Genomic DNA, 16,300 nt, shown 5'->3' on the forward strand with positions numbered 1-16,300 from the left:
CATTCTGCTTCTACCCTCACAATCTGGCACAGTCAGTACCACTTTGTTACCACCCGCCTCCCCCCCAGCATCTGCCTTTCCTTAGACCACAGACCCCGGAGCCTGAGCTGACATCCGGGATGGGGCTCCCAGTGTTTGCTGTTTTGGCTGGAGAAGCAGTAAGCACTCCTGCCATGTCTGCTCTGGGCGGGGAAGGAGCCTCTGAGAGCTGGCCTGGCATTTGTTCATTCGCAGTATCTGTTCCACACCCTTATGAGCTATGTATTATTGTGATCCACATCTTCACAACACTAGAATGCCTTTCCTAAGGTTATAGATTTCAAAACCAGAATATTCAGGCCTTTTTAATTTCAGTGCCTTCATTAACATTTGCATTCATCAGCCCCAAATGACTATTTCCTTCTCAATCAAAGCTATCTCAGTACCCAGGTGTAGCTACACGATATCAGAGGAGAGAGATTTAAGCTTACCTAGGCAAGTATTTCAGATATGGCACGTAGTTGCTCAGATTCAACCACTGGAGGAGCAGATAATCCCATGTGTCTACCCAGTTACAGAAAACACCCGAGAATTTTCTGCAGGCTTTGAAAATCTTTTAAAGCTTAGACTCACAGATCCTCATTCTGCTTTTCTGAAGCCAACGGCACAGGGCCATCTCATCACTCAAGCATTTTGAAGCAATGACCACATACTCTACCTTTGGTCCAGAGCAAACACTCAACTCTCTCAACTACTTTCTTTCTCTAAGGATTCTCATTTCATTTCTGCTAGAAATCATACAACCCACTAAGAACAGCTCACGTACTGTCAGTACACACTGTTAAGACTGAAAACCACAAGAACCATATGGTAAAGCAGTTCATGCTCACCACGGAGACGGCGGCCTTTCTATCAGTGGGGACACACAGGGCCGAGCCTGAGATGTGTGGCCATCTTCCTTTCCTCTCTTCCCGCTCAGTGGCATATCTCCAGGTACTTCAGCACTGGCACAAGGCAACCATTTGTGCTGCCATCCATGTAAGATGCTATGGAGAAGTGACAAACATTAATCTTTTTGGAGGCTCTGACCAAAAAGCAAAGAGGGAGAGAGAGAGAGAGAACCTCTGCAACACCAGTGTGATGGTGGCCATCTGGTGGGCTCGGACGCAGCTAAGTGGCTGGGGCTGTGGGTGTGACCACTGCTGGCCAGCCACACTCAACACCGCCTGGGTGAGGTCTGAGACAGATTTCTTCCTTGCAGCCAGCAATAAACTCACAGAAGATGGAATTCATTTATAAAAGGTACGCTAGTTTATTTAGTCACAGATAGCTGACTGACTCAGGTGACTCAATACCACAAAGAAACCACTTCATTCTGAGTCCTCGGAATGACACCAGACTGGCAGGAGTGCTGCTTGAGGCCCATTCACAAGTTTACAAGTTTCTCATTGAGGGCAATCTGTGACTGTGTGAGATTGGCCAGGTAGGTCACCATCAGCAGGTCCTGCAAGACAAAGAATAACAGTGATGGAAAGGTTGGTTAAGTTGGAAAGGGAACAGAAAGGATGGTCCCACCCTGCAAGGTGGACCTCAATGACAACATGGAGAGATTTGGCAAGAGTGGAAGGTGCAAGACAGAAGGAGACACGGACCAGTTTCTCCTCTCTGATAGACTTATACCCCAGACCCACGGGTGGACTACACGGGGAATGCGAACTCATCTGGGGTAAACTAAGAAACTGCACTTTTGTTGACCTGTGAATTTCTTATGGAGTCAGGTAACAGGAGGCGCTGGCACCAAGGGAGGCCAAGAGGACCTCTCGTTAAATGCACCACTTCTGGGCCTGGCAAGATAGCATAGTGGTTAAAGTCCTTGCCTTGCATGCACCGGGATCCTATATGGCCACCGGCTCTAATCCCGGCGGCCCCAGTTCCCTGCTTGTGGCCTGGGAAAGCAGTCGAGGATGGCCCAAAGCCTTGGGACCCTGCACCCGCTTGGGAGACCCGGAAGAGCTCCTGGCTCCTGGTTTCGGATTGGCTCAGCTCCAGCAGCTGCGGCTGCTTGGGGAGTGAGTCATCAGGTGGAAGATCTTTGTCTCTCCTCCTCTCTGTATATCTACTTTTCCAATAAAAATAAATAAATCTTTTAAGAAAAAATGCACCACTTCCGCCTGTTCTGGAATGCAGGTGGCCAGGGTGGAGTGTCTCTTCTCCTTCCAGGAATCCCACCCGGCTTCCTCCACATCTGGGACAGGCTCCCAGAGGGCCACACGTGGCACTCACATTGATGTTGCTGTTGAGCATGGTCTCAAAGTCATCTGGAACTATCTTGGGAACTTGATTAACCAGGCTCATCAAGAAGCGGCCCACGGTGTTGTCAGCTGACACCTTCCCAGACTGCGCATCAAGACAAAGATCCAACGAGGCACAGTAAATTCTCCTCTCCAGGCACTGCCAGACCCCGGCAGATCCCTCCATGATGTGCAGCAGATGGCTACACCCCCTTCCCCGTCTCACCAGCACATCCTCGGCGTACTGCAACACTGTGCTGAGGGCATCCTGGATGCGAGCGGACGCCCCGCCTACTTGCTGTAAGTCACTCGACAGCCCAATCACCCGGTTGGGGCTGAAACAGGTCTTCATGATTAGGTCAACTGTGGTGTGGGTTGGGAGAGGGGCAGGGACACAGTGATGAGTTTAAAGCACAGAGAATTCAGCCATCCCACGGGAAAGAGGGGGTCTCTCACTATCCTGGGGCCTCAGCCGGCCTGCCCGAAGCCCCTGCTCTGCCCTGTGAGCTTTCCCTCTTGCTGATAGAAGGCATCCCCACACACCCTTGCCTAATCGCTGGTCTGGGTCTCAGCGGGTGTTATGTCCCATCTAACAATCTGTCTCATAATTCCTTGAACACTGTTAACACAGGAGGATGACAGTCACTTCCAGCCACCATAAACCTTAGATGAGTGGTTTCTCTTTGAACCCCCCATGGCCTCCACCCAGTAGAGCAATCCCCCTCCAGGAAGAACACCCCAGGTCTCTCAGCAGTGTGTGGGAGTCACCCACCTCCAATGCGTTCAGTATCGTAATAGGCATACTTCACGGTCAGAGGTGTGAACATCACTCCCATGGTCCTCCCTGGGACACCCATCGAGGTGCTGCGGAGAGAAGTGAAGATAAGCAGGTGGCCTTAGAGGGTTTTCATGTCGCAGCCGTAGTGTAGCTTCCAAGGCAGTATAACACACAGGCCCCAGAGGCCCCACGTGAGCTCGTTCGACACTGACCCCTTAGCTTGTGAGGGAACTCAGTCTACAGGACAGGCCTGGTCCCTTTAGAGGACTGTGTCACACACGTGGTAGTGGTGAGAGGACAGGACTCAGGACGTCCCTGTGGGGCCAGCTCCCCAGGCACCGGCTCGCTGAAAGGACACATGGACACGCATGGGTCTTTCCTGGGCCCCAAGTCCTTCCCTAGCATTGAAAAACTTTCCATGGGATCTTGCACTGATTGAAATATCTGCCAGGGGTAGCCAAGCAATGGCTAGGGCTAAATGGAAAGCCCGCTTAGCGCAGCTGTCTGCCAGTTGGTACCCACAGATCTTACTACCCAAACAGAAACAGCACATAACTAAGCAGTGCAAGAAACGCCTTCTCTCTAACCAGCAGTCAGTTCTTTCACCTCCCCCATCAGCTTCCTCGGCGTGGTCCTAAGACCTCTCCCAACAGCTGGCATTGCAACTGCCTGTGAGCTCAGTGGGTCGACAGTTTCATCACTGTCACCAACACGGCCTTCAAGCCTGAGCGAACACGTGCTCAAAACACAGCCGGCCATCATCGCCTACGCTGCACTGAGTTCCAGAGCTAACGGAGACCTGAAGAGCCACTCAGCCAAGCGGAGGCCTGGGAGAGGACCAGCACAAGACTCTCACAGGAGGATACGGGGACTGTGGTTGGGCTCCCGAGGAGACAGCAATGGCTTCCACTTGAAACTGGTCAAGAGGAAACCTGGAGTGCACTTAGGGTCAGCAAGCGGACATTATGGGGCAATCCAGTTTCAGATAAAACCCTTCCGATGCCAAGAACTGGGAATGAAATAAATAACACGTTGAAAACGAATTAAAGAACTTGGTGTTGGCAGTGGTGGGATAGTAGTGGAGGCAAGCAGGGAACCAGATGGCACCTGATTTGTGGCCCAAGAGCCTGTGCTCACCTGACGTAGGCCTTGATGCTCATGCGGCCATTCTGCAGACTGGTATCCACGGTGAGGTGAATGGGGTTGGGGGCCTCCCGGCTGTAGTACTCGTGGATCAGCACAGAGTGCTCTGTGATGTCATGGCCTGTAGCGTACCTGCAGAAGGGGGACAGACATGGACTCATGTCCACATGTGACACCAAGTTTAAGGGTGTTGTAGGTGTCCCTAGGGGTACCTGACACCCCTCTCAGAGTGACACATGGTGATGCCAAATGCCACAGACAGTATACACATGACTGTCAAATACAACCCAAGGTGGATTTAGTGTTCTTGAAAAATTTCAAGTTTCTGCAAGGCAAAAAAAAAAAAAAAAAAAAAAAAAAAAGCTGCGTAGTAAAAGTTACAGTCCAAAATACATATTCTTGGCCTCACAGAATCAGAACTGCAGCCAAACAAAATCCATAGCTTCTCAAGGTAACACACTCTCATTGCTCTGACTCCAGGAGGGGAAGGGCAGGGTCCAGCTTGGTGGTAAAGGCCTGGGCAACCTCCAAGATTCGTGCCTATCCTTCAGGCCCAACTTACCAGCCCAGGATGAGTTCATTTGGAGAGACTTTTTTGTGTAGCTCGTACATGTTCTTTGCAAATTCCATGTCAACTGCCACCTAAGAGAGAAAGGAAGCTGAGAAGCCAAAGTCCAAAGCCAAAGAGGGCAGAAAGGACAGGAGGCCATCCCAGCAGAGCCGAGGCCGGGGAGCACAAGCAAACGGCCCGAGGCTCCCTGGCTGCAGGGAGGAGCTGGGTACCGGCACAGCAAGTGCTGTGCAGAGGGGCCTGGAAGGGGCCCAGCAATGAACAGCCATAAGCTGCAGTTCAAATCCCCACTTACTTCATCTTCTGACTCATTGTGCGGCACTGAAAAACAATTGGTGACCTCCACCGAGTGCTTGTCCACGGTTCCTGTGAGAGAGACAATCAACCCTGTGTTACATAGTCCTGCGCTCCCAGCAGCCTCCAGGGACATTTCCAACACTTCTGAAAGTATCCTCAAAGCCACTCAAGAACAAGCTGAACTCGGGGAACCCGCACTCTCCCCGCCACCATGGAAGGTTCATCTTCCTGCGGGAGGTCTCCTTTGGTCCTTGCTTTCTAGCATGAGCACTGCTGCAGGCCTTCACTCACGCCATACCATCTCCCAGACACTGAATCTGCACACTTACAAGTCTTTAAAAAAACACTCTATTCATCTATTTTCATTCTATCTGAAAAACACATGTCCACAGTAGCCAAGGCAAGCCAGGTCAAAGCTGGGACCCCGAAACTCAAACTGGGTCCCTCACATGGGTGGCAGGCACCCAGATATCTGAGCTATCTTCTGCTGCCTCCCACGGTGTGCATGCGCAGGAAGCAGGATCAGAGCAGAGGGACTGCAACATTGTGGCATGGTGGGTTAAGCTGCTACCTGTGATGGGTACAGATTTCAATTCTGGCTGCTCCACTAGTGATCCAGCTCCCTGCTACGAACCTGGGAAAGAAGCTGGAGACGGTCCCAGTCCTTGGGTCCCTGCATCTACATAGAAGACCAAGAAGAAAACTCTGGGTCCTGGCTTTGGACTAGCTCAGCACTGACCACTGTGGCCATTCAGGGAGTAAGCCAGCAGTTGGAAGCTCTCCCCTGGCCCTTTTCCTGTAGCACTGTCTTTCAAATGATTAAAATCTTGAAAAAAAAAAAATGGGGGCGAAGGGGAGGCAGCGCCATATTGCATGTCAATCCTCTGCCTGCAGTGCCACTTGGGCACAGCTTCTAGTCCCTGCTGTTCCATTTCCGATTCAGCTTCCTGCCTGTAGCCTGAGAAAGCAGTGGAGGACAGCCCAAAGCCTTGGGACCCTGCACCCGCATGAGAGACCTGGAAGATGCTCCTCTCCTGGCTCCTGGTTTCAGATTCAGTTCCAGTGCTTAGACTCATTTGGGGAATAAATCAGCAGATGAAGCTCTCTCTCCAAGTCTCTCCTTCTCTGTAACTCTACTTTCCAAATAAAAACAAACCTTAAAAAAAAAGAAGCAGCAGCAGCAGCAGAGGGCTGGGGCTAGGACCCAGTGCACTTTAACCACTGCAGTAAACAATGCCTATCCCCAGGCAAGTATTCAGTGCCTACAGTCTACCAATACACAGCCTCGTCTAACAGAGCCCACTCCGAGGGAGCTGGACTCAGCTATGTGGCTGTGGTCAAAGCCTAAAGCTTCACCATCCACCAGTCCTGTATCAATCTCTCACCTCAAACTTCTGTTCTCCTAGTTCTGAAACCTTCACTCCAACCACATTCCATCCTCAGCTTCCACTTTGTTTTTTAAGGTGTATCTGAGAGATCTTCCGCCTGCTGATTCACTTCCCAAAAGGTCTCAACAGGCAGGGCTGGGCCAGGCTGAAGCCAGGAGCCAAGAGCCCCATGCTGCCCCTGCAGGGCCCAAGGACTTGGCTTAGCTTCAGCTGTCTTCCCAGGCAAATTGGCAGTGATTCAGACCAAGTCAAGACTTGGACCAGCTCTCGGTGGGGTGCTGGTGCCACAAGCAATGGCTTGACCCGTTGCACATGCTGACCCTGTAATTCTCTTCTAATCTACTGGTAGCTCGCAGCCCCAGGCCTCCAGCGCGTTCCTCTCCATCACAGATCACGATTCCCTGCACGTCAGTACTCATCCATCTCCAAATCATCACAGCTTCTTCCCTCGTAGTGTCAACTCTGTCCCTAAACCCACTGAGTTTATTTGTTTTTATCTGACCTCTCAGCAGCATTCAAACGGCTAGACTGCTTCCATTTTAAGATCTTCCTTTCTTTGCGCTTCCACGCCACCAGGCTCTTCCCTGACCTAGAAATGTTTCATAAGTAAAAGATGACATGCCTGGTTCCTTAGCTCATGCTTCTTTCCTGCTATGAAGGTCTGGCTAAGTAACTTTAGCAGACTTCACACAGAGCCCGAAACATTTACTGCCAGGACCTCTGCACAGAGCCGGCCAGTTCCTTAGCTGATCTCACTGCTTTTCGTGGAACTGACAGCATTGACGTTAATTCCTTAGCTGACACTCTTGCCCACACCTCCTGGACTCCAGGTTTTAACACTAATTTTCCACTCAACAACTCCACTGGAGTTGATCCCACACTCAGGTCAGTCTCTACCTTCTCTTTCTTCTTCCACATCTAATCAAGGGGCCAGGAGTCCTCTAATTCCTCAGTTCCAGTTGCACCAAGTCTCACTTCCGACTCCACCAGCTCCCCTTCAGTGCCTTCCTAATCCTCGGACAGTCTCTACCACGAGGCACCCGGCCACGTCTCTACCCAGCAACCAGGCTGATCTTTCATTCCTGTTTTTCAGTCTTGCCCCAAACTTCTCACAGCTCCCAGCAATACCCTTCACACTTCTCATGGCCCTCACGTGCTACCTGCCCTTCCTGTCACATCTCCTCTCTCCTTCACTTGCACAATCCTGACTCCTTCAGATCCAGGACTTCTCAGCTTCCCACAGTCTCACAGACACTCTGACGCCCTGCTCCGACGTCCCATTTCCTGAAACACCTGTGTCTTCCGCACTGCCACACTGCAACACCGCTCTACTGCATTACTCTCTCATTGCTGACAGGAGCACAGTTTAAAGTTACAGTAGAAATCCTTTATCAGATCTTTAATTCTAAGTACCAAACGGTTTCATGACACCCAACAAGCACGAGCGACTCCGCTTGACCAAGTGAACTACATTTCAGGAATTTAGACAACTATTACGACCCTAAAAAACAGGACCTGTCCCGCGTTCTGCTAGGCACTGACCTACGATGAGGGGACTGGACCCTGATGTGACAGGGGTCACTGTGACATGTGGGACCCTAAACATAAACCTTGGCCGCAGCACTTATCCACAGATGCCCACGTTAAGAAGACAACAAGCCAACGTAGGTTTCTAGACAACACACACCAAAGACACGTAGAGAATGTATTTTAGCAGTGGATGCAACCAACAGCTATGTTACACCTCTCCCTGCTAATCTCCCCCATTGCATTACACGTTCAGGAGTCGGCTCCAGACCCCTGGGAGGACGGGGCTGGACGGGTCAGGGGTGCACGGGGACCAAGCACCGGGAGGAGCCGCGTTCCTCCGACCACTCACCCAGCAGCGTCCCGATCACCCGGGCGGCGCCCTCGTTGCGTCGTTCGTAGCTGTCCACGATGGAGGCCAGGATGACCGGGTGCAGCCTGACCACGCGGCCGCCAGGGAAGGGCCCCGGGAGCGCGGGACTGGGCAGCGAGGGCGCTGCCGGCTGCGCGGGGGCCGGCGCCGCCGCCGGGGTCTGCCCGGGCCCGGTCGCCGCGGGGTCCGGGGACGCGGCCGGGGCCGCCGCGGGAGCCGCAGCTGGCGCCGGGGCCGACGTGGGCCCTGCGGCCGGGGCCGGTGCCGCGGCGGGGGCCGGGGTTGGCGCTGGAGCTGCGGCCGGGGCTGCGACCGGCGCGGAAGGAGAAGCACTGGCAGGAGCCGCCGGGGTCGCCATCTTGTCGAGAAAGGAAGAGCGCGAGCGGAAGGGAAGGAGTTGTTGAATCGCAGCCGTCCCATAGGCTGAGTAGACATCACGTGAAAGAATCCTTTGTGCCTATTGGCTACCGGTGACACTTTTCGTGCGTGCTGTTGGCATTCTTCCGGTACTTGTGCTCCTTACTTTCGGTCCGCCGTGCGTTCAGTAAGACCCTGGGTACATAGTTCCGAACCAATCTGGGTCGGCGCTAGAAGACACTAAACTCGGCCTGCAAAGCAGCCGCCAGGTGGAGCCAGAGTGCAGCTCAAAAGCCGCGGTTCACGCTTAGCCTCCACAAGGGATGCTGAATGTCAAAAGCACGTTATAACCGGGCTTTGGGATAGGCGTTTGCTCAGACGGCTGGGAGGCTGCAGCCGTGAATGAAGATGGATACGAGTCTCTCCGTGTCTGGCTTACTGCTGATGTCCACCCTGGGAAGCAGCAGGTGATGTGGTTGTGTCTCTGCTACCCACGTGGGAGACTCGGTTGGCGTTTTGGGCTCTTGGCTTGATCCTGGTTATTGTGGGAAGTTTGAAGTGAACCACAGATCGGAAGTTCTGTCTCTGTATGGCTTTCAAATAAAAATCAGTATAAAATTTTTTTTTTTTTAATGTAGAAAGGACTTTGCTTTTCACAGTATCATAAAGTGCCAGTTAATTCAATAAGCTGATTCTCCGGTGGAACTACATTGAGCTCCAGAGAGGAAAAACACCACCACAGCCAAATGAGAGCAGCCAAATACCGGCAAAGGAGAGCCTAGAGGCAAATGGCACCCCATGTGTTGTTTGAGCATGTTTGTGGGGAGGAAGAAGCACCCAGGTGCTCCTGTTGACACCTCGGAGTTTTTAATTAATTAATTAATTATTTTTATGATCTTTACATAGTTGATTAGGGCTCAAAGGGTCAAGGGTTACAGGAAAGTGGGTAAGACCATTGTTTCCATATTCTCCATTTTTCCTCCTGTATCTGGGGGAAGGGAGAGACACAGGGAGAAGCCACACCCAGCCTCCCAACCATCCCAGGGGGCATGCTCCGAGGGCATTGTTCAAGTGGTTTCGATAGTTCAGCTGTTCTGCATTGCTGCCAATCTCGCCACTCAGGTACTCCTGTTGACATCTCGGAATTTTCTACAAAGAGCTGGGGGAGGGGATGGCCACATCTGCTTAAGAAAAGGGGGAACACGAAGACACACAGCAAATGGACAACTGACGCAGAAGTGAAAGCCTATCGCTTCTCAGCCTTTTGGCTAAGATCAAGTGTAGAAGTGAAAGCCTGGATCCCTGCCAAAGGAGAGGCAGTTTAAGTGCAAGGATCCCAGTCACCCAAAGGCCTCCTTCGATCTTGTTCTTAAGAGTCATTTATTTTTACTGGAAAGGCAGAGTTTTCAGAGACAGAGGCATAAAGTGAGAGAAAGATTTTCCATTCATTGGTTCACTCCCCATATGTGCAGGGCTGGGCCAGTCTGAAGCCAGGAACTGGGAGCTGCTTCTGGGTCTCCCACATGGATTCAGGAGCCCAAAGACTTGGACAATCCTCTGTCACTGTCCTAGGCCATAAGCAGGGGGCTGGATGGGAAGTGGAGCAGTTGGGATAGGAAGTGGTGTTCATATGGGATGCTGATCCTGCAAGTGGAGGATTAGCTAGCAATGCCACCACGCTGGCTCCTCTTATGAAATTTTTCTAGTTCTGAGTATCCCCACCCCAAATCAAGAGAGGGCGCTCTGGCCTATTGACTGGCAATGTTGCCAAGAAACTGGAAGACATGTGGTGGAATCAAACTGCTGCCAATAACGAGAAGCTTGCTAAGCTGAAGGGGAAATACTCAGAATGCTGCCAAATGTAAACTGGGGTGAAGGACAACCAAGGCATGGAGTGTCAAGGCTAAAGAAACTCGTAAGGAACAGAGGCAGGAGAAACATGAAGAAGGTGAAAATCATGATGCTAAGCTGGTCCTGGCATGTATTTCTTGGCTTTGAAGCAGTTAACCTCCCTGTGAAGCATTTAAATTCCTTTTAAGAGGGAAAAATGGAAATGTAAGGCAGGCTGTGTAAGACTTTTTAAAAAGTGTAGTTTTAAAACTGTAGTTTGCTTTGTAGAGCACACACTACTGAATGGGTCTTTAGCTAGCCCTTCCTTGGTGTGTTCAGTGGCCGCTAACCTACAGTATGGGAATTCTAAATTGGCATGGAAATATAATTGACAATGAATAAAACAGACAAAAACACCAGTTCTGGTGGAGCCTGACACTGCAGCACAGCATGCGAAGCCTCTGCCTGTGGTGCCAGCAACCTATATAGGAGAGTTCTGGCTGCTGCACTTCTGCTAATGGCCCAAGAAATCAGTGGAAAATGGCCCGAGTCCTTTAGCCCTGGCTTGCGTGGGGAAGAAGCTTCTGGCTTCTGGCTTCGGATCAGCTCAGCCCTGGCTGTTTCAAATATCAGTTTCTGGAATAATGTTTGATCAAATGTCGACAGTGTGACCTGGTCAAGTGGACACATTAAACTCACCACCTCTGGCCGTCCAGAGGAGCAAGCTAAAGTAGTTCTGCCTGGAAACCCAGGGTCATGCCTGCCAGGAGGAGTACAGGTGAGTGTGGGGCCTGCAGAATCCTTCCCACCTCCTCAGTGACTGGCTGGAGTGACAGGTAGCCACCACAGCGCCGACTCCCTCGAACTCCCTCATCGTGTAGGGCTAAGCAGGAGCCACCCCTTAGTAGCCCACCGCCCCATCCCTCCGCTGATGGCATGCCCAGCCCGCTGGCTTCGGTGGACGCCCACACAGGAAGCCAGGCGTATGCGCAGGGCCCGTGGGCCCCACCCCTCTGCTACAGTGGAATTATGCACAGTGAAGTCATTCAGACTGGTAGTTGCCACGCCAGTGGTTCTCCTTATTTTTAAAATAAGGAACAGTATTACAGGGTATGGATATTGATGGTAACCATGGTTACAGGAAGTGGGTGGACACCACAGTGACAGCCAGAGATCTGGCATGTCCCGAAGGCAGCCAAAGCTGGATGGACCAGTGATGGACTTGGGTCAATATTTCTTACCTTACCAGGGCTCAAGCAGAGCGTGTATCAGCTCCTTGCTCCTTTCTGCCTGCCCTCTCTTGCAGCTCTGTCCTGTCTGCCTGCTCCTCTGTTGCATGGACAAAGGCCCAGGTACAGACCTCACTTTGTTTGATAAAGGCTTGTTTGCACTTGGCTGGTATTTCCTTTCTTGTGTGGTCGATAAATCTGGCAGATAGATCATTATTTGTCCGTTCACTCAGCTGTCGATGTGATTCACAATGTTTGGCCATTATGAAATAAGCATCTGTGAACATTCATGTATAACTCTTTGTGTAGACACAATGTTTTCTTTTTCTTGGACAAACACCTAGTACTGAAATGGTTAGAACGTAGTGTGGGTGTTTATAAGAAACTGTCAAACACTTTACATTTTCATTAATGCTAAACGAGGGTTTCATTTAGAACTCATTCTTGAGGCAGAAAGGAATCAGAGCAGCACATTATAACATATACAGCGCTGGGACCGGTGCAAAGGCTTAACTGCTTAATCCTCCATCTCCAAGTGCCAGCACCCCATATGGGTGCCAGTTCATGTCCCCACACTTCACTTCCCATCCAGCTCCCTGCTTGTGGTCTGGAAAAGCAGATGAGGATGGTCCAAAGCCTTGGGATCCTGTGCCTGAGCCAGAAGAAGTCCTGGCTCTTGGCTTCAGATTGGCTCAGCTCCGACTTTTGCAGCTACTTGGGGAGTGAATTGGTGGATGAAGATCTTTCTCTCTGTTTCTCCTTCTCTCCATAAATCTGCCTTTCTAATAAAAAAAATAAATGACTCTTTTAAAAAAAGACATGCAGCTTTGGTGTGCCGGTGATTTTGTGCTGATCACCACTGAGAAGCAATGGGTGTGCTCTGTGCTCTCCGCAGGGCGCAAATCCCATGGGAAGGGACTGTCCCCGTTCCAGGGAAAGCTGAACGGGCGTTAACACTGAGTCGAACCTACGCAGACAAATCTTACTAAAATAACCTGTGTATCTCATCAATTTCATTATTTTCTCCATATACTACTGATTTGCCTCCCCACGATTTACTACTCTAGAACCCACTATTTTGTTACTCCTCCACAAATTTCTATCTTTTTACTACAAGCTTCCAACTTTAAGCACCTTTGAATTTTCACTTCTTGTTCATGAAGCTTCCCTATGCCGTGTAAAAATATTAATATCAGGTGAGATGTACACGCATCTTGCATGAATCTGCTTCTGTTAGTTTGAAGGTCCTAGTTAGAGACTCCCCAGCATAGAGGGAAAGATTTTACCCCACCCGCTCCTGCAAAATACAGAAAACAATTAGAGAACAATGGCTTTTCTCAGGATGATCCAGATTAGAATCCTGGGTGACTGTGTCTAGAATCACAATGATGCACCTGTTCCTTCTGCCCTGCTGGGCTGGCCTCCACCGGGAATTATCACGAGGTTTCTTCCTCCTACTTAGAGCCTTCCATCACAATGTGGCCCTGTTAAACCCTAACTAACCCCTCATGACTTCCCTCCTAATTTTAGATTTGTTGTTGATTCATGGGTGTCGTCCCTCCTGCCAGCATCTGGCTCTGGACTGCCAGCTGCTCTCTTGGGCCAGGTTTCCTAGTCCTGGTGGAGATTCTGTCAATGGCCCATTGAGTAACTCCTCCTCAGGTCTATCTCACACAGATCCTTTGGTCTCAGTGCAAGGTGCGCTCAAAGTCTTCCCCAGCCTTGTGAGCAAATTCCGGAAGTGCAGTCTGGAGGAGGCCACAGCGCCCCCTGGTCCAAGATGCATTTCAGGGATCAGGCTTATCCTTTACACTGTGGAGCCAGCAACATGCTAAAGAAGGCAAATAGGGGAACTGGCCCATCACGGGCATGACCTTTGCTATCTTCTGACCTCCATCTTGCTACAAGCTGCCAACTCACTCGGGGAGACTGAGGGTCTCCCTCCACTTCCAGGCCTCGTGGCAGTACTCTTGGGCCTCTGGCAGCCGAGACAGATCCTTGCAAAGGGGCTGCCACGGGGCTCCTGTCTCACTTACCAAGCCTACATGCTAACACATTATAGCTGATGAAGGTATAAAGACTACAGTGACCATATTTGGGGCACAGGAAAACTATCTCAATGATCTCTTGTACAGGAGGGGATGGATTGGGGTTGGGGAACCTGCCTGTGTTAGACATAAGGAGTTCTGGGCCCAGTGTGGAAGCCTAGTGGCTTAAGTCTTTGCCTTGCTCGTGCCGGGATCCCATATGGGCACCGGTTCTAATCCTGGCTGCCCTGCTTCTCATCCAGCTCTCTGCTTGTGGCCTGGGAAAGCAGTCGGCCCAAAGCCTTGGAACCTTGCATTTGTATGGGAGACCTGGAAGAAGCTCTGAGCTCCTGGCTTTGGATCTGCTCAGCTCTGACCCTTGTAGCCACTTGGGGAGTAAATCGTTGGATGGAAGGTCTTCCTCTCTGTCTCTTCTCTTCTCTGTATATCTGCCTTTCCAATAAAAAAATAAATAAACCAAATCTTTAAAAAAAAAAGACACAAGGAGTTCTAAAAACTTAAGTGTAAAGATGTATACCCAATTTGCCTTGGTATCCACTTGCATGGGTAGGGACGGATTATAATACAGGCAGGAGACTCCAGCAGCTTGACTTAAACTCTAGTTAGTTCCTTCATATATATTTATCATTTTTACTGATTCTTGACTTGGTTGTCAAGAAATAACCTATATATAGTGTGTGTGTGAGAGAACGAGCGAGAGAGAGAGAGAGAGAGAGAACCACACTGACCAGCTAGCTCCCTCTGTCCGTTTCTCTCATTTGTCTTCTCATGCTTCTCTCTGTCTCTTCTTACACTTTCTGATCTGACTCTGTTTCTGGCCCAGGTCCCTGTCTTCATCCTCTCCCTTTACGTGAAGTTGTACCTGCTGTCAGCTCTGTGCCCGACACAGGCCCTCCCCCAAGAAGGGCGGCCTCCTCTCACCTCCTGCCTCCTGGTTCCACCCTCCTCTTAGAGCGACTTTTTACACATCTTATTCTCACTTGCTCGTGAGCGACTCTGCGGACTCCCTGGCCAGGGACCTCCAGGCCTGACACCATCCAGTCCCGGTAAGCGGCCTCCGGAGCTCTCTTATTTCGTTGTTGCAGCTCTTATCTCACTGTTTTCTCTTGTATTTGTTTCTTGGCTGTCTTGCTTTTGTCTCTAGTCTCAATTGGCTCATGGCTCTTGGAGAGAAGCTTCTAGTCCTGAAGTGCTCCAGGACTCCGGCGGTAGCTGCTGAGCAGTGGGTGCCAGGCCTTGGAAGAGGGAGGAAGGTACAGGAAGGAAGGCGCCTGGCAGCCGCCAGCACTCTGCCCTCTTGCTGTTGGGCGATGCTGTTATTCATGCTTCCTAGAGAATACAGGCACGTGGACATGATCAGAGAGCCCAGGTACCTGTCTTTCTCTGCCGAATGCCCCCTCTCCCTGTTGCTTTCCTCACAAAAAGGAGGGGGATGTTGCTTCCATTGTCTTGTTAAAGATTGATCTTTTCCCTTTGTTTTGGACCCATTCCAGCCTCCATTCTGTTCCTTCTCTAGCCTCCACCTCTATACTATTGCCTCTATTGGATACTTTAGCTTAGCAATCACATATATTCGACCTTCTTGCATGCGTGAACAAACAAAACCTGGGTGCCACGTTTGCCACATTACCCCAGGAACTTTTATATTTCTTTTGTTGCCAAGCTTCTTTGAAAGATTTGCTTATACATGTTAACTCTACTCTACCTTACCATTTTTTCTTTTCTAAATTAGTTCTTACTTTATCAAAGAATTATATGCCCATGATTTAAAAAGCCAATTAAGCTTAAAAAGTACGTGCCTCAAAACTGTAGTCCATTACTGCCACTATTCCCCGATTCTTCCCCAAGGCAAAGACTTTAAATTTTATTGGTGTCTTCTTATATCACTGCATTCCCAAATAGTATGTGTAAACATTACTTTTTGAGTCAGAAATCTTAGGAATTATCTACTGACCTTATATTCTAGCATATTTCATCACCACCCTTTCAATATGTTTATGATCTAATTAGATCAATATTCAGTGGTTACATCATTATTTTTGTTCAAACAGTATTCACCTCTGAGTATGTGTGGTTTAATATTGGATTTCTCATCTTACATTTTACTTTCCCTACAGCTACTAATTTCTTTATTTGGCTTTCACTTGTCTTGTTTTCTTGGAACTTACTGCTAGCTAGTAAGTTCTGGTAGCTTCTCAATGTTCTGGTATCTTCTCAAGTTCTTTCAGAAGGCTGGAAGCCATCAATTCACCTCTCACACCTTCTTGGAGATGTTCTTGCATTCTTATTTCAGGGCACCCTTGCCTTCTTCCCTTTTCATATTGGGACAGTACATCCTACAGTGGTTTCAAAAACTCGAAGAAAAAAATGCAATGGCCAATGATGAGGTAGTGATTCTTAACTCCTTTTCCAAACTGCCTCAGTTTGATGAGGCCAAGGCAGAGAAAAGGGTTTATTGTCTTGGTGAAGAACACAGAACATCTGCTTCT

At 50.0% G+C, this 16,300-nt stretch overlaps 1 protein-coding gene across 1 annotated transcript; it reads right to left on the minus strand.

Moving 5' to 3' along the window:
- Positions 1–1,267: 1,267 nt before the first annotated feature.
- Positions 1,268–8,711, minus strand: EIF3F (eukaryotic translation initiation factor 3 subunit F). Its single transcript, XM_040989170.1, has 8 exons — positions 8,327–8,711; positions 5,058–5,128; positions 4,754–4,833; positions 4,186–4,323; positions 3,043–3,134; positions 2,497–2,633; positions 2,263–2,376; positions 1,268–1,483 (listed from the first exon to the last, which is right to left on the minus strand). Exons 1-8 carry the CDS (start codon positions 8,703–8,705, stop codon positions 1,406–1,408), a joined length of 1,089 nt encoding a protein of 362 aa, XP_040845104.1. The 5' UTR covers positions 8,706–8,711; the 3' UTR covers positions 1,268–1,405.
- Between the last annotated feature and the right edge of the window lie 7,589 nt (positions 8,712–16,300).

Source organism: Ochotona curzoniae, unplaced genomic scaffold (genome assembly GCF_017591425.1).
Source record: "Ochotona curzoniae isolate NIBS_2020 unplaced genomic scaffold, NIBS_Ocur_1.0 contig_517, whole genome shotgun sequence".
In the NCBI taxonomy this organism is placed as follows: domain Eukaryota; kingdom Metazoa; phylum Chordata; class Mammalia; order Lagomorpha; family Ochotonidae; genus Ochotona; species Ochotona curzoniae.

Bases quoted from the DNA above. Each gene is read 5' to 3' on its own strand.
- EIF3F (XM_040989170.1), bottom strand. From the start codon at position 8,705: ATGGCGACCCCGGCGGCTCCTGCCAGTGCTTCTCCTTCCGCGCCGGTC. The intron at 4,834-5,057 runs GTAAGTGGGGAT...TTTCTCTCTTAG, and splicing joins ACAATGAGTCAGAAGATGAA to GTGGCAGTTGACATGGAATT. The intron at 2,377-2,496 runs GTGAGACGGGGA...CTTGATGCGCAG, and splicing joins AGTACGCCGAGGATGTGCTG to TCTGGGAAGGTGTCAGCTGA.